The 21,478-nt window shown below is 57.2% G+C and overlaps 1 protein-coding gene and 1 long non-coding RNA gene across 3 annotated transcripts in view; one reads left to right on the top strand and one right to left on the bottom strand.

The window, feature by feature from the left end:
- Window positions 1-10,359: 10,359 nt before the first annotated feature.
- On the bottom strand, window positions 10,360-14,048 carry LOC150001051 (uncharacterized). Its single transcript, XR_016513623.1, has 3 exons — window positions 13,732-14,048; window positions 13,172-13,402; window positions 10,360-10,762 (listed from the first exon to the last, which is right to left on the bottom strand). It is a non-coding gene; the product is annotated as an uncharacterized LOC150001051 (long non-coding RNA).
- A 5,597-nt stretch (window positions 14,049-19,645) lies between these two features.
- The window catches only part of LMTK2 (lemur tail kinase 2), a 50,116-nt gene continuing 48,283 nt past the window's right edge, over window positions 19,646-21,478 (top strand). Inside the window, exon 1 of one of the 2 annotated variants that reach the window (XM_090288614.1) lies at window positions 19,646-19,945. In XM_090288614.1, the coding sequence (XP_090144740.1) occupies window positions 19,867-19,945 (79 nt within the window). In that variant the 5' untranslated portion in view covers window positions 19,646-19,866. Of the gene's footprint in view, window positions 19,952-21,478 lie in introns of both variants that reach the window. The other variant, XM_090288613.1, reaches the window with a different exon arrangement.

The raw sequence follows: 21,478 nt of genomic DNA, 5'->3' as shown, positions 1-21,478 counted from the left end.
TGGCCGGTAGCTCAGTTGGTTAGAGCACTGTCCTGATATGCCAAGGTTGTGGGTTCTATCCCCAGTCAGGGCCCATATAACAGGTAACCAATGAATGAATAAGTGGAAAATGAAATCAATGTCTTTGTCTCTCTCTCTCTTATATCAGTAAATAAAAACAAAAATAAAAAGAAGCAGAGAAGATGGGGAATTATTCTTTAATGAGTACCGAGTTTCTGTCTGGGATGATGAAAAAGTTCTGGAAATAAACAGTAGCCGTGGGTGTATGACAGTGTGAATATGCTTCCCCCTAAAATGGCTGAAATAAACCCTCCGTGTGTTTTACGACGATACAACATGCTGACGTCTTCTCCGCTGTGTCCCACAGGGGCCTGCCTGGGTGCACACGGGCATCCTAACCGCCTCTGACAAGGACACCTGTCGTGTGGATCCGGGCCTGCCCACTTGGCCTCATTGCACTTAATCAGCTCCAGAAACAGACCCGTCCTGACTACTGGGCTTTGGGTGCAACATGTAAATTGGGGGGGACCCCAGTCAGCCCATAGCGGCCCCCTCCCTGTTAGTTTTGGGTTCTAATTCTGAAATGAGAGGAGGGTAAGTCTGTGCTAGGACCCCGGTTCCTGCGTCTTCTGGTTCGGGGCTGCGTGTCTAGACCAGGACAGGAGGGAACACCCAGCCAGTGCGGTGAGGCCGCCCGACTCCCCAGCCGCCCTTGCGCCTTGGCAGGATTAGAAAGTGCCAGTAAAACTGTGCGAAGTGATGGGTGTCCAGACAGGTCCAGGCCGGCAGCGCTCGCCTCCCCACAAAGGCCCAGGAGAGGGAGAAAGGTCTGCTGGTTGGGAGGAAGAGAACCAACCTTCAGCGAGCGGCTCCCTGGGAGCTTCGGCGACGTGAGGCCCGTGGGGAGGTGGCGAGAGAGGAAAGTTCCCATCTGCAGGGGCCGTGAGAACCCTCCGGGTGTCCTAGTGGGGAGGGTCAGGCCATGCGTAGAAAGGAACAGCAATGTGGCTTCGAATAATGGTGGGGCCCTGAAGTGAAACCATGCGGTGTGATAGGGGGGTGACAGGAGGTGCCCGTTTTCAAAGGGGGATTGGGAAGGCCCTCTCTGAGGAGGTGGCATCAGTGCTGGGCGTGAAGGCCCAGGAGGACAGAGTTGTGGCATGGTCTAGAGCAGGGTTTCTGAACCTCAGCACGGTGGACATTGGGAGCAGGATAATTCTTTGCTGTGGGCGCTGTCCCATGTCCATGGGCCTCCGTGGCCTCTACCTGCCAGATGCCAATAGCACCCCCCTTAACCACTCCCCCAGGTTGTGACAAGCCAAGATGGCCCCCTGGGAGGCCAACTCACCCATGTGGAGATACATTGATCCGGAAGGTGGCATTCCAGGGACAGGGTACGATACACACGGAGGTGCTGCCGGAGAAACCAGCTCGGACAGGTTTTCTGGGAACAGAGGTTTCCGAAAAGGAAAGCTTTTAGGGAAATGACAGTCCGTGGGTGGAGTCCAGCGGGGCAGGGGATGAACGGGGAGGTGGGCAGGGGTCAGAGCCGGCTGCAGCAGGGGCTGGATTTTATTCTGACGTCAAGCGAAGACACTGGACAGAAGGGACAGAGAGGGACCTGACTCTGGGTGGGAGGGGGTGGTGGGCACGGGTTTGGGGGTGCATTTCCCCGGGCTGCTATCACAAATTCCCACACATTGGGGAACTCAAATCAACAGAAATATGTCTTCCTGTCTGGAGGCCAGGAGTCCAGACCCAAGGTGTGGGCAGGAGGCTCCAGAGGAGGCGCCTTCCTTGCCTCTTCCTGCTCCTGGTGGCCCCAGGCATCTGTTCCTTGGCTTGTGACCCTATCCCTCCAATCTCTGCCTCTCCGGCCACATGGCCTCTTCCACGTGTCTTCCTGTGTCTTAGAAGGACACCAGTCATTGGGTTTCGTGCCCACCCTAAGTCCAGGATGACTTCAGCTCAACATCCTTAGCTAATGGCATCTGCAAAGACCCCATTTCTAGCTAAGATCACACTGTGACGTTCTGGGTGGGTGTGAATTTGGGGGGACGCTATTGAGCAGCAGAGTAGGCTGCCCCCGCCTCTAGGCAAGACGTGGTGGGGCCTGGGTGACGGAGCCCCGAGGAGATGGAGAGCCTTGGGCAGGCCAGGAGGATCACACGGCAGACATCATCCCCATGTTCTGGCCGGCCGTGCCCACGGTTGGCACGTAGGCCCAGGCCTGGCCTCCCAGCGTGTCCCTGCCGCCCGCAGGAGCCACCTCACAGGGCCGAGGCTCAGGGTCACCCTTCTCCCCATCTGGGGCCCGCTGCTGTGTTGGGGCTCCCCCAACCCCGCTTCTCCAGCGCCCTGGGGATCTCCAGAGCTGGGAAGATTCTGAGAAAGCACACGCGAGTCCCTGATTCTCGCCTTCCCCCTAAAGCTCTCCTGTGGACATTTTTCTTTAAGAACAGAGATTAGGAGCCTGTATCTCTGGGCCAAGAGCAAACCAGAAGAATGTCCCTGGCCCTCCCGTGCGCGCTGTTAGTGCAGGGCTGGGCTGGTTTTTCAGGTTTCGGTCAATGGAGGGCTTTTGTTCTCTACAGAAACTAAACCAAGGGCCCTGGGTCCCCTGTCCTATTGGGGCCCATTGAGCACCGCTGGCAAATCAGCCCAGGTGTTCTTGGCATGCCCTGCCCCCACACATGGAGCCTCGGTCCTCCTGGGAATGGGGTGTGACCCTCCGGGAAGGAAACTCCACCTGCAGGAAGCCTGCTCCCACCCAGGGCCCCTCCAGCGTGTTAATTAGGGCTGGAGTGGGTGGGGGCCCCACTTGCAGGATGGCCTGGGGTGAAGATGTGGAAATGGCATGGAGAGGTCAGCGTGGGGTGGGGCGGGGCATGGGCGGAGCCAGGAGGAGGGGCGGGCTCCCCGGGACACCGAGGCATGGGTGTGCTTGGGCCACCCAAAGCCAAGTGCTCTTGGTTTGACTGGGGTGGCTCATGGGTTTCCAGAGAGCTCCACTCAGCCTGAGCTGTTTGAGAGCAGCTTGCGTTCCTGCGTCCTCACTGAAATGGCTCCCCTTGGCGTCTTCCACCACAAAGCAGGGCCATTACGTCTACCTCTTGGCTGGTCCCCAGGGGCCTTGGTACCTGGCTGACAAGGATGTATTTTACCGGAAGGAAAAGGACACCTGAGCTCAAGTTGGGCTAAACCATCAGGATGTTGGTCATCTCTCAGAGCAAGGCGTCTCGAGGGTGAGTGGGTGGGTGCATCCACCCGTTCACAGTGCCGGCAGGGCCAGCGGGCTGGCGGGGCCTCAGGAAGGCTCCCTGAAGGGTTTTGAGGTGCCCAGTGCCCTTCGGTGTCACTTCCAGACACAGAACTTCCACAGAGAGTCTGCCTTTCCTGCTGAATGTCCCGTAGGGACAAGACATCTCATTGAACAGGGTTATGCCCTGTGGCCACGCGTGAGCCAGTCCCTGGCAGGGACGCTGAAATTATACGACTGGCAGAGACCCACCAGAATTGATGGGGTGGAGCTGGGGCTGGGGGTGGGGCTTCCCTCCCCCCAGGTCCCCCCATCGGTCCCCTGGAATCCAATGAATGCCTGGGTGAAGAGTGGGATCTGCCAGGAAGGAGGAGGAACGTGGGAGTGGCTGTCGGGGAGCAGCCCTCACACCTGGGAGCAGGTGCTGGACGCCAGCCCTCTCTAAGCAGACTCCCGCCGCGCGTGGCCCGGGGTGCCCCTCACGGGGGCTTGTTCCCTTACTCGGGCCATGGATCCCAGGTGACGGCCTCACCCAACTTCTTCACTGGGTCTGCCCTCGCTTGAGAAGCGGTCACTTGGAAGTCAGGACACAAAGTCTGGGGGTCCCCCCGACTGTTCCCACTTCTGTCGTCCACTGCAAAGTTCAGAGTCCCCCAAGACCACCCTCAGTCGTCAAGTCTGCACATTCAGGGGGCTCCCAAGACCCCCCTCGGATCTGATAATCAGCCAGAAGGACTCCCAGAACTCGCTGAGGGCCGTCACACTCACGGGTGTGGCTTACGAGAGCGGAGGTGACAGACTAGTCCCCCAACAGCAGGAGCTTGTGGAAGGGGCCTGGGAGGGTCCCCTGTGCTGGGCTTCCAGTTGTCCCCTCCCAGCGGAGGTGTGGACAGTGCTCACCTCTCCCAGCAATATGTGAGTGTTGCCAGCCAGGGAAGTCCCCCGAGTCTCGGTGTCTGGAGTCTTCATTGGGGCTCCCACTCAAACATGGTTGGCTCCCCATGTAGCTGACCTCAATTTTGAGCTGATACTGTGTGCCTCAAAGTCCCCACCATAAATCACTGTGTGGCCAGAGGGCCCTGCTAATAAAGACACTTATCAGGCAGGACATTTGAAGGGCATACGGGTCACCTCCCAGGAGCTAGGGGCAAAGACCAGACTTCTCTTTGGGTGAAGTCAATTGGAGCAGCTGTCTTTGGAGGCTCTGAAATCACCAGAAGCCAAGAAGGAACAGGGAAGGCAGATCCAAAAAGCCCAGACTGAGTCCCCCAGAAACATCGGGGTGGGGGGGCCGTGTTCGAGGTCCTCTCACCATTTTTCCTTGAGCTTGGCCCCTGGTGACTCCCTGGGCGTCTGGATTAGGCACGTGCCTGGACTTGGAGGGGTGGGGAATTCTCTCCATCAGCATTTTAGAGCACGGGGAGGGCTGGCACCTCCCGGGTAATCGGGTAATCGTGGGTTTTGTTTCCAAGGGGTGGAAGTTGTTCCTGCTGTAATGAGGTGAGAATTCTGTGGCAGTCATGTCAGTAATTGCTGTGCTGACAACAAAAGGCGGAACGGGACGCTACTGCTGTCGGAACAGTGGTTTGTTGTCCACGGTTCCCAAGAGAAGGGGGCACACCATGCCCCACAGGGCCCCCCGGAGAAGCACCAGGGTCGGTCAGGAGGTGGGGGAGGGGAACTGTGGGCAAAGGCCTTTATTATGGGTTTTTCTGGAAGGAACAGGCGAGGCAGGGCGAGCAGGCTTGGGACTGGCTGGTCTGGATCAGGGCAAAGGGCTCTGGGGCGCAGAGCATGTCCCTAGTCGCGTGGTGTGTGGTCCTGGGTGATGAGGACAGGTGGGCAGTGGCCCAGAGTAAGAGCCCCGCTGCCACTGAGCACAGGGCTGGTGGGTTTGCATCTGGAAGGTGCACTTCGTTCCTTTACCACCTTACGGTTTGGTTAACCCTGGCGGGGCAAGGGGTCGGGGGGCAGTCCCTCCAGAGTCAGCAAGGCCCCCGGCTGTCACAGCGTCAGAATACAGAAAATAACAGACATGATGGATACAAGCGGCCAGGGCTTCCCATCACCCACTGATCACAAGTAATGATCACAAGATCCAGGCCACGGGAGCTGCGCAGGATTTCGCCAGGCTGAGAAGGGGTTTGCAAGCAGGGGAGCTGGCGTGAGCACAGGAGAGGCAGCCTGAAGCTTCCTGTGTGTGCCCTGCTGACCAGAAAGGTCTGGAAGGTCAGATGGCCCAGGGCGCCACCCCAGATGCCCCTCTTCCTTTAGATGCCAACCCCTCGGCACCCTGTTGGTTTCCACGTCGTGGGGGGACCGTACCCCGCAATCCCTCTCATACCTGTGCCTTTGCGTTATCTCTGCTGCTCAGCCCAAGTCCAAGTCCGCTCTCACCTGGAAGAACACAACAGCCTCCTGGCCAAGCTCCCCATCCCTGCCTCCTGCTACGTTCATAACACGTCGGTCTGACCACGTTACTTCCGTTCAGAGCCTTCAGTGGAACTGATACTGGAGGACATTAAGGAATTGTTGATTGTTTCTGGTGGTGGTGGTACTGTGGGTTTTGTAAAAATAAAATGTGCTTCTTTACCGTTTGGAGAAGTGCAATGAAACATCTGTGAGTGAGATGGTAGGACGTCTGGAATTTGCTTCGTGATAATGGGAGGAGGAGGAGGGAGCCGGCGGAGGCGAGACCAGCTTGACCTTGAGTTGGAGGTAAAGCTGGTGCCAAATATGGGGGGATCCTAATATTCTGCCTCCTCCTCTGGGCACCCCCCCATCAGTCTCTAGTGTTCCCCCTTAGAGGGAATTCTGTTCTGTGCTCCACACACACCCCAGAATTAAATTCATCTCTTTTGCTCCATACCCAGGCTGGCTGGGTGCCTCCATAGCTCTGTGTATTTGTCTCCATTACTGTATTTCTTTTTTTTTTTTTTAAGATTTTAAAAATCTTTATTTTCAGAGAGAGGGGAAGGGAGGGAGAAAGAGAGGGAGAGAAACATCAATGTGTAGTTGCCTCTTACACGCCTCCTTCTGGGGACCTGGCCCGCCACCCAGGCATGTTTCCTGACTGGGAATCGAACTGGTGACCCTTTGGTTGATAAGCTGGCGCTCAATCCACTGAGCCACACCAGCCAGAACTCATATTGTATTTCTAACGCCTGTTTTCTTATCTCCCTCATTCGTTCATTCATTCACTCTGCCGATCAGTATTTATTGGGCATTTACAGCAAGCCACTGGGGGCGCAGTGGGGACTGTGTCCGTCTGACCCAGCCGGGACTGCTGTGTTCTGTGGTTACACCTTTCCCGGTCCTCCCTTATCTCTGCACTTCTGCCTGCACCTCCTCAGTCCATCCGCTCCTGCCTGAACAACCAGTGCTCCCTCTCCTAACTGGCCTGCCCGCTTTCCTCTGTCCACACGTCTCATCAAGAAAGTGATTCCACTCCCTTCAGATAAACACCCAGAAGTGGGATTGCTGGGCCGTAAGCTAATTCTATGTTTAATTTTTTGAGGAGCCTCCGTACTGTTTTCCATAGTGTCTGCACCAGTTGACATTCCCACCAGCAGTGCACAAGGGTCCCCCGTCCCCCATGCCCTCACCGGCACTCACCTTTGTCCTTTTGATAATAGACACCTTAACAAGTGCAAGCTGATACCTCACTGAGGTTTGCTTTGCATTTCCCTGGTGGTTGGTGATGTTGAGCACCTTTTCATGTCCCTGTTGGCCATCTGTACTCATATGTCTTCTTTAGGAAAATGTCCATTCAGTTCCTCTGCCCACTTTTTTCATTGGATTTTTTTTGCTATTGAGTTGTATGAATTTTTAATGTATTTTGAATATTAATCTCTTCTCAGATATATGACTTGCACATAGTTTCTCCCTTTCCCTAGGTGGCCTTATCATATCGCTGGTGGTTTCCTTTGCTGTGCAGAAGCTTTTTAGTTTGATGGAGTTCGATGTTCTTTTGATGAAGGCACCCAATATTTGTGTACCCTCCCCCTCGCCTCTCAGGGGCTCCCCTGGGCTGCGGGCCCCTGGCTCTCAGGCCTTCTCCTTCCCTGGGTGTGCCAGCACCCCTCCCCCACACTGGGCCGTAACGTCGTGCTGTTACTTTTTTATTGGCACCCCTCTCGGGGCCAGAAAGATGAAGACAAGCTAACCTAAGCCAAAAGCATGTCCTGTGTCATTAACCGAACAAGAGGTGTGGGCAGCCACGTGTCGGGGCCGCTCACGGAGCCCAGGAAGGGGCCCTGGGCAGAGCGTTTACACTCTGGACGCCGGCGGACGCTGCCCACGGGACTTTGCGCAGCACCAGCGTGGCCGTAGACTCTACATGAGCGATGGCTGTGGCTGTTCCGAAACAACCTCCCTTTTGGGGCCTGAAATGTAAATTTCCTATAATTTTCATGTTTCATGAAATATTCTTCTTTTGATTTTTTTCAACCATTAAAAATGTCCAAAACCTCTATGGAAAACAGTACGATGGTCCCTCAAAAAATTAAAAACAGAGCTGCCATATGATCCAGCAACCCCACTTCTGGATTTAGAGCCCAAAGACACGAAAAGAGGATGTCGAAGAGGTACCTGCAGCCCTGTGGCCATCGCGGCATCACTCACAACAGCCAAGACATGGAAACGACCCGTGTCCGTTGAGGGACAGACACACACAGTTGGTGTGGTGCACACGTACAGGGCGGCACTGTCCGGCCACGACAGAGAAAAAGGACCCTCCTGCTTGTGATGTGGATGGACGTCGATGGCATCATGTCCAGTAAATAAGTCAGACTGAGAAAGACAAGTGCTACCTGGTATCCCTTACCTGTGGAATCTAAAGAAGCTGAACTCATAAAACCAGAGGCGTGGGGGCGTCGGGGAGAGGTCGAAGGGCGCAGACTTGCCACGAGGAGATAGATAAGTCTTGGAGCGCTCCTGCGTGGCACAGGGATTGTCCTCAGTAATGCTGTGCTAGAGCCTTCAGAGCTGCCGGGAGACTAGCACTTAAATGTTCTCACCACGAGGAAGGCAGTGGTCACTGTGTGGCAGGGTGAGGGTGTCGGCTCACAACCACGGCGGTACCCACATTGCAGCCCGTGAAGGTGTCAGACCCGCACGCAGATGCTCACAAGGCTAACCTGACCCAGTGCTGCATCAGCGATCTCTCGTCGGTTAAAACTGCCACGTGGACCAGGGACCAGACGTGGCCCGGGACTGTAGTTTGTGGACCCCGGTCCTGGGCGGTTCCTGGAGGTTTTATTGCTCTAGGGAAGGACGGGACCGAAAGGAACAAGGCACTTATTGTCTCCCACCTGACTTCTGTAGGCATTTATGGCAAGTCGATAGTGTTGAAATCCGAGCTTTGTCAGGAAGGAAGGTGATTTCCCAATTTCCTTTAGCTTGTATTAACGTAGGCAGGACTGGCTGGCTTCAGCCTTTTCCCTATGGGCTCGACCAGAAGGGGGAGTGTGCCCTTGTAGCACGCTGAGGACAGTGAGGAGAGAGAGGGACCGAGGCAGGAGCGAGCAGGTGACGAGGCCCTTGTTTCTTGACCTGGCTCTTCCAAGCCCGCCCCCGCCCCACCCCGCCCAGCGGAAGGGCCGTGGAACCCGGCGACCGACTGTGGGGATCCTGCACTAGAGAAGGGGGGCTGCCCTTCGCGTGGGTGGACAGGGAGCGGAGGTTGCTCCCGCACTGACAGCAGCACACATGAGCCAACAGCAGGCGTGAGCCGTGCTTCATCGGCACCGGCTTGTGCTGGCCGATGGATGTCATCAGTCGGCCATGGAGGGAGCTTTCACACTGTGAGCATCAGCAAATGCTGCAGGTCAGGTCTTTGTGTTCTGGAGAGCCCGCTGTTAAACATTTTCCAGCACTCCACTGGGTGACTCTCCATTGTTCTGTGGAGCGACAGAAGCTACCTACAGTTGTGCATCTGTGACTCCCCTTATGTGACGGTCAAGGACACGCACAACTCATCTCCAGTGACGGAGGTCAAGACAGTGGTTACCTGGGCGGGGGAGACTGACCAGGAAGGAGTCTGGCCAAGTGCTGGAAACGTTGGGTATCTGTGCTGTCTGGTGAACTTTAAATGTAAGATCAGTTCTCTGGGACGGAAGACTGCTTGCTCAGCCTGTGAAATGAGAAAGCTTCGTCTCATGTAAGGCTGTCATGTAAAGGGGTGCGGGGAGGGGGGGATGATATTCACACTGATAACCAGTAGTCCAATGAGTCTGTCTGGGTTCTTACTTGTAACCACAGGGTCTGATTTGAACTGGTTGGGGCAGAAAGGGGGTGCATTAAAGGGTGCTGGCTAACTCAGGATCCCCAGGAAGGCTGCAGCACGGGGCTGGGAGTCTCCACAGTCAGGCACGAGCCTGAGCACACTACAGAGCAGGGGGCACCACTGTTAGAAGCAAACAGCAACCCCTTTGGTTCCCTCTCTCTAGCCACTAGATGCCATTTTCGTCACCTTCCTTCCAAGCGGAGATGCCGGTTTCTCTCCAGCTCCTAGGTGGGCACCCATGCATCTGATGGGTGGAAGAGAGTCCCATGGCAGGACCCCAGCTTCCAGGGAAGCTAGGGGAATAGTCGTCAGCCTCCCACGGCCGGTGCGGGACAGCCAGAAAGAATGACACATGGCCACTACGGCCACCTCTGGCATTTCCCTCAGCTGCTGCCAAGGCAGAATCTCCGATGGCTGTTTGCTGGACTGAAGAAATCTCTGAGGACAGTGGCTTAGCTCCAGGGCTTAACCAGCCGCACCTTTCCATGTGTTACAGGGCCTGGCACTTCCGACTGATGAGTCTGTGGTGCCTCTTGAAATCCCCTGCTTGTCCTGAGGACGAGGATGTGCGTGTGCGGCTGGTCCGTCCTGGGGAGCAAGTAGTTCCTGGCCCCGCAGAAAATCCCCCCTACGACGCCTGCTCCAGAGATGCCGCTTCCTGCTTCTTTAGCCCCAAGAGGAGGAGGTCCCAGCTTCACGACCAGGAGAGGGGAACCGTCTGGTGTTAGGTGGGTGGGGGTCAGACCGGACCTCGGTTCAGCAACCTTGATACTTGAGGTCCGGCTAAGAAAGAATTCAGAGTCAAGACTCAAAATGTAAGAGAAAGTTTATTTAGAAAGTCACAGAGCTAGAAGAAGTGAGCCGGAGAAGAAATGGGCTCAGGGAACAAGTCCCAGAGGCAAAAGCAGGACCCTTGGAGCTCAGGGGAGAGGCAGGTGCGGAGGAAGGAGAGAAGGATGGGAAAGGTGCAGACGTGCTCCTGGGTGGGAGAGCGTGCTGGGTCCTCCCTCCCGAGGGCTTGTAAGGGTGGAGATTTCAGGGAAGGTCCCAGGGGAGGATCCCAGTAGAATATTCATCAGCTTTCCAGGTATGTCCTTTCAGGGTCCTGGTCATCCCTGATTGGTCCTCGCCAGGACAGGGTTCATGAGTCATCGCAGCTGGTCTGTGGTCCGCCCTGGCCTCACCTGTCTGGTTCTGCTGCTTTTCTGGGCCTGGAGCTGAGAAACCACGGAGGCGCAGAGGGCCTTGATGCGGGGCAGAACCTCACTGCGCTGGGGGCTTAATGCTTGGGGGCTGTGCTCCAGCCCCGTTCGTGCCCCCTCTAAGGGGGTCTGACCCGCATGACTAGCAACGTGCCAGGGGAGGAGAGGTCAGGGGTGGGTCTGAACCATATGGCCAGTAATATGTATGAAAGGTCAGGGGTCTAGACCATGTGACCGGCGATAAGCCAGGGGAGGAAAGGTGACCCTGGGGGCGAGGTCCTTGTTGTCCCAGTTCTGCCTGTTGCTAAGCACCCGAGGCTTTTTGCCCTGTGACCGTTTGTACCTGGCCCATCGTCTGTCTCTGCTCACGTCTGTCTCGCTGCCCACCACGGAACCGTTTCCTGCAAGACTTGGACTCCGTGTAGATGCCTCATCCACAAAGCAGAGAGCTTGGCGCTCCATGCTTCTGAAGGCCCTTCCAGCACAAACTGATGTTCTGGGGTTGGGTGCTGCTGCACTTTCTAATCTTCCTGGGGTCCCTCCAGGATGCAGGTGTTGACACCAAGGATTGTCCGGGGCCAGAAGACTTTGCAATTGGCCTAATTTCCATTTCTGTTAAAATTTCTGCTTGCTCAGCAATTTCACCTCTGGATCTAAGCCCAAGAGAATTGAACGCAGGGCCAGGAGCAGACATTTGCACCCCCACGTTCCTAGCAGCGTTATTCACAACAGCCAAAGCGTGGAAACAACCCGAGTGTCTATGGACAGGTGGACGGATAAACATGTGGCCTCTCCTTACAAAGGGATATTATTCAGCTTTCAGAAGGAAGGCCGCTCTGACGTCTGCTACAACGGGAGCTGACTTTGAGGACATCACGCCAAGTGAAAGAAGCCGGTCACAGCAGGACAGTGATTCCGTTTCCACTTGTACGAGGCACCTGGAGAAGTCAGATTCGTAGAGCCAGCAGAAGAATGGCGGTTGCCACGTGCTGGGGGAGCGGGGAGGGAGGGAGTGTGTACTGGGGCAGGGTCTCAGTTTGGGGAGGATGAGCTCCAAGACAGGCCGCGGTGGTTGCGCACAGCGGTGGGAATGTGCCTGATGCCCCTGCACTGCGCACTTCACAGCGCTTACAGGGGTGCGTTTTATGTTACGTGTATTTACCACAATAATAATTTGAAACTGTCTGCTTGCTCAGAGCCCAGTGTCTTCAAAGACTCTCGGCCAGACTAAAGCCAAGTAACATGTCAGAACTCCCCATTAGCTCCCTTAGTTCACCGATGGTTGGACGTAGTCAGCCCGGAGGAAAGCACCCATCCAGCCCTTCCCCCGTTCATGTGAAGGAGCCATCACGTGTCGATGGCCAGGAGACCTAGACCTCGGAGCCATCAAACCTGAAGGTGTGGGCCCCGCTTAGACATTCTAAAATCGCATAGCATGTCCTGTCCGAGCACAAGCCGACTGACGGCTCCAGCTTCCTGCTGAACAAGACACACCCCACCCAGGTGTTCATAAACACATCGCAGATGGAATCGTATCCCCACGCATCTACCCCTTGCTCAGAAACAAGGCCCACCAGCTATCGGCCATCACCAAACAGCAACAGCCTTTCAGGTAACATTTAAAGAGACCACGTGGCCTAGAGCCAGCCGTGCCCACCAGAAACAAAACGCTCCACTCCCCTAAGCCGATTCAATTGTCTGTCTAGAATAAAAAACACCTCCCAGCAGGCAGCAGATTCAGCGGGTGAGGATAACAGTGCATAAGTGAGCAGCCGGTGCCCACGGTGTGAGATCAGGCCCCCCTGGCCCAGCCAGGGACCCCGGCCCCAGCGCCAAAGACGCAGACGTGCGGAAATGGACATTATCCCTTTAGTGCCATCTGGGACATTTTCCACTGCACAAAGCATATTAAAAAAGGCCCTCAAGATTCCCTAATGGGGAAGCTCCGCTGCGGACAGGGTCTCTGTCCCTGACATCATATTGTTCTGAGCCGAGTCTGTGACACCCATCTGCTTAAACGCAAAAAGCAGCACACAGTGAAGAAAAGCCCTCCCTTTTGCTTATAAACTAATTCAGGCTTATTGTAGAAGAAAGAGAAAATACAAAAAGAAAAAGAAAAGACCAAAGGAAGACACCCCCATAGACTACCTGCCATTCAGAGATAACCTTGTTAGTATTCTAGTTTTTGGTGATTTCTTTCTATTCCTTGTGAACATGTATGAATGTGAATGTGGGACCATGTGGCCTCCTTTTACTTAGTGTGGTGACATGGCTTTTTCCCTTGTAACGTGCTCACTCCTGCATGGCCTCCTTTCCTACCTTTTAAGGCCCATGGCCTCTGTCTCCTGGCTGGACTCCCTCCTGCCGTGCATTTCCCTTTCTCATCCGGCTTTACCATGGTGTGATTTTCCACTATTTATTTACCTCTCCATTGGGGTCCCCGTGTTCAGGGCATGCAGGGCCATGAGGCCCTTCGGGGGACCCAGCAGCTAGCCCCGCTGGACCCCAGTTCCCTGGCAAGGACTCTCACCAGCCGGGCATCCTCTGCAGACAGCTGCCACTCACCACCAGCCTTGCCTTGAATGGCTCACGAGGCCCCGTCTGCTTTCCTTCTTGGGTTTGTTTAAAGTGTAAAGATGTTGCAGTAGAGCGTCCCTATAAGAATGGAATCAGCTTACCTGGTTTCCATTCCTTAGCCGCCTCCAGAAGGGAGTCACAGATGGTTGTTCTCAAAGGAATTCAGGCCATGGTGGGGCCAGACCCACGTGAACACGGCATCAGCACAGGAGGACAAGGCTGTTTCCAGGCCAGGGGTGCCCACAGGTGTCCCACACACTGGGTCTGACTCCTCCCAGGGGCAGGAAGGTCCCCATTCTCCACTGAGGGCTTTTGTACTCTCAAGACCTAGGACAGACCTGTGTCAGCCCTTGATGCCCAGGCCCGCTCTGCCCCGCCTCTACCACCTGGACCAGGATGAGCCTTACCTGTTCACGGGTGGCAGCCTCAGCCCTTCATGAGGACAGGTGAGCAGGTGGGACAGAGCTGATCTCCCGCACAAGGAAACAGGTGTGAGGAGAGGCCCAAGTGCGAGCTGGAAGGTCCGCCTCCTCATGATCTTCTTGCTGCCAATCAAATATCACCCCTCCCCCAGTCACCCTTGGGGAAAACAAAGCTGTATCTGTAAAGTGGGCACGGTGCCAACCCCAGAGGGTGACTCTGGGGAGTAATGAAGTAGCACATATTAAATGCTTGCATGTCACCCAGACACGGCACGTGTCTGAACATCCTGAGCACGGCCTGGAATTGTGTGGTTGGTCCCTGAAACTCCGAGGGAGGGACATGCACAGTCACCCTCCTTGAAGAGCTGTGGTTTGTGGATGCAACCCAGGTGTGCACAAAACCGTGAAAAAGACCATTTCTAATAAAATCCGATGGTTTAAAAAACAGCCACACCTCCCTTTGCTATAAAATAATAAATTTACTGAGCATTAGAGAAACGGCCGCACGTTCTGGCTGAGCCTGTTGGCAGATGGTGGAACCGCCCTGCGTAGCTTCGGGCACAGGGAGGTGGGGCACAGGGAGGTGCAGGAAGTCACCTGGGCCTCCCACTCGGCCCCAGCAACTCGGGTGGGGTGAGGGGTGCTTCTGGGAAGGTGCAGCTTCCTGATGGGCACTGGGCCACAGGTAAGATCAGTGACCCTCCTGGTTAATCGGAGTGACTGTGACCCCAGGTCTGAGCAGTTGGGTCTAGAGGAGTCACTTCCTTACTCATTGTTTTTGTGGATCACACGGAGCATTTGGTTCTCTCACATTTCGGGGTACACTGAAAGAAAAGGAAAGTTGCTCTTTCTGGCTGTCCCCTTCGGAACACCACACACACCTCAGATGGGACAGGGAGGCACTGCAGAAGGAGGTGGAGAGCCCAGGCAGGCATTGCTGGAGGGGCCTCCCTAGGAGTCCTGCTTTGAAGGTTCCAGGCCTCGAGTCCTAAAATCCCCTTCTGGCCCAGGGCCAAGGAAGGGCCAGAGGATGGCGCTGCACGGGCTGATTTGGGGGTGGGGGGCAAGCCCACATGCCCCTGCCTGCCCTGCCCAGCTGCCCTGAGCCCACGAGCCCGCCCTACCCTGCTGAAACTCCCCCTTGCACAGGCAGGCCGCCTGGCACCCTCCGCCCAGCGGCGCTCCAGCTAGCCCGCAGGGACTGACGCGGGAGGCTGCCTTGTAAGCCAGCCTCGGTTTTACAAGCTTGGGGCAAGGCTCTCATGACTGGTAGGGACGCTGAGCCAGGCAGGACTTTCCAAAACAGTCTTGGCTCTCCCTGTCCCAGAATGCCACTCCCTGAGAGCTGGGACCTCATCTTCCTGTTTGCTCCGGAGCCTGGAATGTGGCCTAACACCTCACAGCTACCGTCTATGTGTGTTGAAAACATTGTGTAATGATTGGTGAGGAGCACATGTGATAGCACATGTATCCTGCCGTAGACACACGCTGCTGACATGAGGGGGGCATTGGTTGCACACACAGGCATCAGCCCACCGGGGTCCTGTCACCCCCTGAACCCACGACCTCTCGCCAGTGGCTGCCTGAGACCCTGCTGGCACCAGCACCTTCTAGCGGTGGGCGTGTGGCCAGGAATTCCACAGGCAGGGTCCCCCTCCTGGGACTTCCGTTCTGATGGAGGGGGACAGGCAGAGGGAAAGGCGCTCAGAGCGGTAACGACATCTAGTGGAGGTCAGACAGGGATGGGAGGCCAGCAAGGCCCCGCTGAGGATATTTGGACCCAAGGGAGCCAACAAGCAGAGATGGGGGGCGGAGCATTCTAGGCCAAGGGACCCGCCATTGCAAGGAGTCCCGAAGAGGCAGCTGCGTGGGCTGTCTGAGGAGGGGCCAGGAGCCTGACTCCAGTGAAAGGCACATACATGGAGAGAAGGAAGTGATAAGGTGCAGGAGGGTGTCGCAGCGTGGGGTGTTCGTGTTTGCCCTGAAGCCAGAAATGGAAATAAAGCTCCCTCTATCCACACCCGGGGGAGAAGTGGGAGGAATCGGGGCCTGACCCAGCCGTCCTCCCGTGCCATTCTCAACCTCCATGGTCCTCACCAGACTCCTCCCTTTCCCGGTTAGGACTCACCTAGCCTTCTGTCGGACAGTGATGGCCTCCACTTCGAAACATCGATGATCAAACATTAAAAACCCTCTTTTTCATCCGTTTGTTAAACTACCCCCCGTTCGTCCTCGGGCTTCTTCCTTAAGCCTCATCCCCCGAAAGAAGACTTCCCGGGTCCCCAGGCACACTGCACAGCCTCGCACCGTCACGACAGTACATTCACAATTGATTGTGTCACTGGCAGTGTGATTTCTGTGCCCGACGATGGCACAAGGGCCAGGCGGGCAAGGACGACGTCTGTCCTGTCCCCCACAGCATCTGCACCGCCCAGCACGGTGACTGACAGAGAGCCGACGCTTCGATGCTTCATGCATGCCCGAGGCCTGGGTTCGGGAGCGGCCCCGCGGAGCTGGCTGCACCCCCTAGGAGCGGCCAAGGGTCTTTGCAGAAGCTCTCAGTCGCTGAGTTGGCTGCAGGCAACCTCTGACCCCCGAGAGGCTGAGCCGGCCGTGAAGTGGCTGGAGACTGAGGACAGCCGCTGAGGGGTGGACCCTTGGGCTCAGGACATAAGTAGGACATAAGTAGCCACCGAGGGGGCCGGGCCGTGCGGAGGCCGCCAGGTCCCACCTTGGGAACAGTGGGCTATAGGACGGCCCCGTGGCAGGCACCATGGCAGACTCGGAAGGGCGCCTGTGCGCCAGCTGCTGGGGCCGAGAGGGCATGTCCAGCCCCCGGTCTTCATAGTGGGAGTGGTCGTCAAGGTTCCTATCACCCGGCTTTCCCAGTAGCGAAGGGATTCAGCTGCTGGGCGGGCCAAAGCGGGAAGTGCCAGCTCCACTCCAGGAGGAGAGTCCGCCTCTCACAATGGACAAATGGACGTCATTGAGCAACTTCTGCCTTCAGGGTAGTACTTGTGTCCCTCCCCCACTCTTCTCCTATCCCCACCTCTGTCCCCATTAGAAGGCAACTCCTAATAGGGCCTCTCACCTGCGCGATGCACATGTGGCTTTTTGACCCACGCCTCGAAATCACAAAAGGCCTTCTCTGCACACTTGGACATCATTCGGTTTTGATGTTGAGACTTGACAAGGACTCGAGCCAGCTGGTCTGAGTTTGGACCCCCCATGTGCCACGTGGCCTTGGCCAAAGTACTTAACCTTTCTGTTTCTCAATTTCCTCATCTGTAAAATGGGAACAATAGCTTAAACCAGTCTGGAAAAGCCACATATTGTATAATTCCATTGATAGAAAATGTCCAGGTTAGGTAAGTCCATAGAGACAAAAACAGATTAATGGTTGACGGGGCTGGGGGAGTGGGAAGTGGGGAATGACTGCTAATAGCTATAGAGTTTCTTGTAGGAATAAAGTATTTTATAATTAGGTGAAGTTTAAAGAATTATTACTTATAAAGTGCTTAGAACAGTGTCTGATGTGTAGAAAGTGATTTTTAAGTCACCGTCAAATAAAACTCATCTCCAAGTAATGAGCTGATAAGTTTGGAGAAAATATTCATAGTGCAATTTAAAGGACAATCCCATGGCTGAATCTTACTGTCGTGTACTGTTTATAAATCCTGCAATTATGTGTGGATAGCATCATTACGTTACATTATACATTATGTAGTATATTAAAAGGGTTAATTGTTAGACTTAAACTTTAGCATTTATTTGAGTCTTGCTTCAGCATTTCTGTTCTTTCATCCATTCACTCATTCATTCGTATTTTTACCATATTAGTTGTTCTCCCCCAAACCGGAGGTGGTTCAGCTGTCCTTGACTCGGACGGTTTTAGACAGAAGATCTAGAAGGCAACAAAAGGTGAGGACTTCATACAGAGGCATCTAGGCGGAGAGTCGGGATGAGGCACGTGGCTTCGGTTTGCTTGGCAGAGAACTAGGAACCTCTGACTTGCAATCGGCGAGGTCTCCGTATTTGCCCGAGGGTGAAGTAAAGAAAAGTAACGCAACCACAGAAAGGGTTCAAGTCAGCAAGGGGCAGCCATCGAGACCCGGTGGAGGGTGCCCTCTGGCGAGGCCAGCAGTGTGCAGAACAGATGTTTGCCAGTTGCCGTGGCGTAAATTAACCTGCACACCGTGGCTTATTTCAAGCTGCAGACATGATAACCCTGAAGCCGGAGTCGGGACAACACCGTGTTTTCTGCTGTAGATCCGCGGTAGACGTAAGTGACCGGACGCACAGGGAAGAGCAGGGTGCAGGCCAGGACACCCCACCATCACAATCTGGGATTCAATCCCAGATCTGGGCCAAAGGCTGTTTTCTGATTCCTCCGTGAAACTAGACAAAGCACGCAGCTTTCTGTTCTGTAAATTCTGGAATTCTCCAAGGGAAGCCCGGGGCAAAGGTGCGAGTGGGGAGGTGGGCAGTGGGGTAAAGGTCGCCACGAGACACCCTCGGAGGAATGTGCACCTTAACCCCCGCTCTGTGAAGGGGGAACAGAAGTAAAAAAACACACACACACCAAAACAAAAAACAAAACACTTTGGGGCTTGCTCAGACACTAACGGGATCTGCTTTGGGGTTGTGGTCTGCCGGGCCGTTGCTGGGGCGGAGAGCCAGCAAACGCGGGGACCCCTGCCCGGGCTGCGGGGCAGGTGTCGGAGCCCAGCGGGGTGACCGTGACCGCGTCTCTTCCCTAGGCCTTGGCCTGCCTTCCGGCTCCCCAGCTCTGTCCCCGCCTGGGCGTCCGCTGGCTCGCCCCGACCCCTCCACTCGCGTGCCGTGGGCGTGGGTTCTGCGGCCAGCGCTGGGTCAGCCCCAGGACGGACATTGGAGGCGTTGGGAGGCCTGGGGAGGCGCTCATGCTGCCCGTCGGCCGAGTCCCATCTGATAAGGTTCACATCGGTTCCTCGCACGCGAACGGGGCTCGGGTGGGAGTGTGTTTTCCGGAAAAGCCTCCCATGTCCCCGAGGCCCCGGCCCCCCATTGCCAGGTGCGTCCCCGCCCTTCCCACTGGGGAGAGCGCAGCCCCTGCGGCTGTGCCTGGCTCCCCGGGGCAGGACCAGACACCCCTGTTTCAGGCGCTCCTCCTGGGGGCCGACGCGGGCACAGCTCCTGTCCTCAGGGAGCTTACAGTCGCAGGGGTCGCGGCGGCGGACTGCCCGGGGCGGGGCGGGGCGCGCGGAGGTGTGAGTCATCGCCGCGGGGCCCGGGGAGCGGCCCTCCTTCCGTGACGTCGCGCGTCAGGTGAGTCGGGGCAGGGGATGGGCGTGTGCCCGGCGGCCGGGATGGGCAGGAAGGGCGCTCCCGACGGAGCGGACGGCCTGGGCTCGGCGGCTGAGTCAGTGCGTGCGAGGGGAGACCGAGCCTGCTCTCGGTGAACGGAAATGACACCCCCGAAGCGCCTTGGTGGCCGACGGGGTGTGCAGGTCCACCTAAGCAGAGGAGCCCGAAACGGCTCTGACAAGTGAAGAAGGCAGAGGACCAAACACGCTTTAAAAATTCTGCGACAAAACATGCAGGGCGGAGTCCGGGTGTTTTTTATTGTCGTCTTCATACTTCCCTGTATCTTAAATTTACAATAATTGCCAGCTTTCCCGGCTGCCCACGCACTTCTCCGTCTGCAGGGGGCGCACACGCAGACGCCCAGCCTCCGCCAGGTTAGTGGGCGGGGCCTCCCGGGCTCTGTGGAACTGACGGTTGGCTGGAGGGGCTGTCCGTCACGGCTGCACGCCCCCGCCCTACGTCACATGACGCAGCCCATCATGGCGGCGGGAGCGCGGTTGCCCGGGCCCGCGGTTCCGCAGGGCTGCTGCCGTTGCTGCTGTTGAGAGGCGGCGGCGGCGGCGCGCGCGGGCGGACGGCTGGAAGGATGGTGTTTCCGTGGCCGGGTCGGCGGGTGCGGTCCAGGAGCCGGGCTGAGGTTTGGCCGGAGCGACGCGCGCCCAGGAGCAGCCGGCGCGGGTGCCCCTGAGGCAGCGTCTGGCGGCAGGAGCGGCTGACGGACGGACCGACGGAAGGCGACCCGGGAGCCGGCCTCGCGGCCGTGCTGTGGGCGAGATGCCGGGGCCCCCGGCGCTGCTGCTGTGGCTGCTCCTGGCCGTCGGCAGTGCCAGGGCCTCGCCACTTCCGCAAACAGGTGCAGGTGAGCGGGCCCGCGGCGGGCACTGGGCTGCGGGGCCGCCGCGACCCGGGGCGGAGGCAGCAGGCCGGGGCCGGCCGCGGCGCCGAGGGCTCGGAGGGCCTGCCGGGGCGGGAGGCCCGGGGAAGCCGGCGGCTGGGGAGGGTTCAGCCGCAGGGGCGGGCTGCCTCCGCGGGGCCGAGGCGGGGGCGCGGCGGCGCGGCGGGGCCGGGGAGGGCGGCGGCCGGGCCCCGGGGCGGCCTGCGGGGCCGGCTCCCGACCTGTTGCCCGCAGGCCCTCCGCCCGCATCCCTCCGCGGCGGCCGCGCGTCCCTTCCCACAGGTCACGCGCCCCGGGCGGGCTCCCCGCATCTTCTCAGGAGAGCCGTTCCTCCGCTCCCCTCCTGCCTGGACGCGGACGCCGGGCGAGCCCCGCGGAGTTTCCTTCCTTCTCCGCGACTTGTTCCGAAGTCACCGACGGTGTTCGACGCCGGGCTCTCCTCCGGGTGGGGTCCCGGGGACGGGACGCGGCGGCCCTGCAAACGCTCCCGTGGTGGGAGGCCGGCGGTGAGGGCAGCGCCTGGGAATCGCCAGTGACAGCGCGGCCCGCGGGCGACCGAAGCTCCCGTGTCGGCGAAGTCAGGGTGACTGCCCCCGGTTCTGTCCGCTTTCGTTTGCGGCGTCCTTGCCTGGAGAGAACCCCCGCCCCCGGCAGCATTCTAAGCTGGGTCCCTTTTTTCCAGGAAAGAAAGACAGGCTCATTGGTCGTTGTCATCTGCTGCTTGTCTTTGCAGAGAAGGGGCTGAAATCGCATAGGTTCCTAGAATGTTTGAGCTGCCTTAGACCAGTCCAGTTTCTTCATTTTTCTGTCGAGGACACTGAGGCTGGGGGTGGGGGGTTCAGGTGACCCGCCCAAGGCGACAGCTGAGCTGTGCTCAGTGGTCACTGAAGCCCGAGTCTCAGACCCCCTCGCTGTGTGCGCCGCGGCGTGGAACTGTTCGGGAAGCCTCTTGAAGTCGGGGGTGGTTTTAGGGTGGTGTTAACGGGGTGCAGAACGTGGAAGTCGCTGTCCCCCGCAGAGCCACGTTTTTCAGACGCATCCACAGTGAAGGCGGACGCCGGGTTGTGTCGCCGAGTGCCCTCTGCTTGAGCGCTCGCTGCTGTCCTCGCCCCGGGTGATGGACGCTGCGCTCCTGCCGCTGCCTTAGGTCCCGCATGCGTGGGGCGAGTTGTCTTCTGGGCCGATGGGTGAGCAAAGGAGTGTTAGCGCGGGATGGGCGGCCCCGGCGGGCGGCCCAGGAGGTCTCTGGGAGGTTGTGAAACGCGCTGTGGGAAGATGCCGATGCTGGTTTTGAAAGATATTGATGGTGAGATTGGAAATCAGTCCTAGGGTAGGGCAGGAGAGTGAATGAGAAGTCGAAGGGATTCAAGACGTTTCCAGATGACTTTGCACTTAATTGACTATATATTTTGAAAAGATTCTATGGGGGAACCTACAGAAATGTGCCTTCCTGTAAACGTCTTAACATGTTTTTTTGTTCCATTCTTTTAC

Source organism: Furipterus horrens, unplaced genomic scaffold (genome assembly GCF_987537825.1).
Source record: "Furipterus horrens unplaced genomic scaffold, mFurHor1.1.pri manual_scaffold_10, whole genome shotgun sequence".
In the NCBI taxonomy this organism is placed as follows: domain Eukaryota; kingdom Metazoa; phylum Chordata; class Mammalia; order Chiroptera; family Furipteridae; genus Furipterus; species Furipterus horrens.
This window is presented reverse-complemented; position numbering and strand designations above follow the sequence as displayed.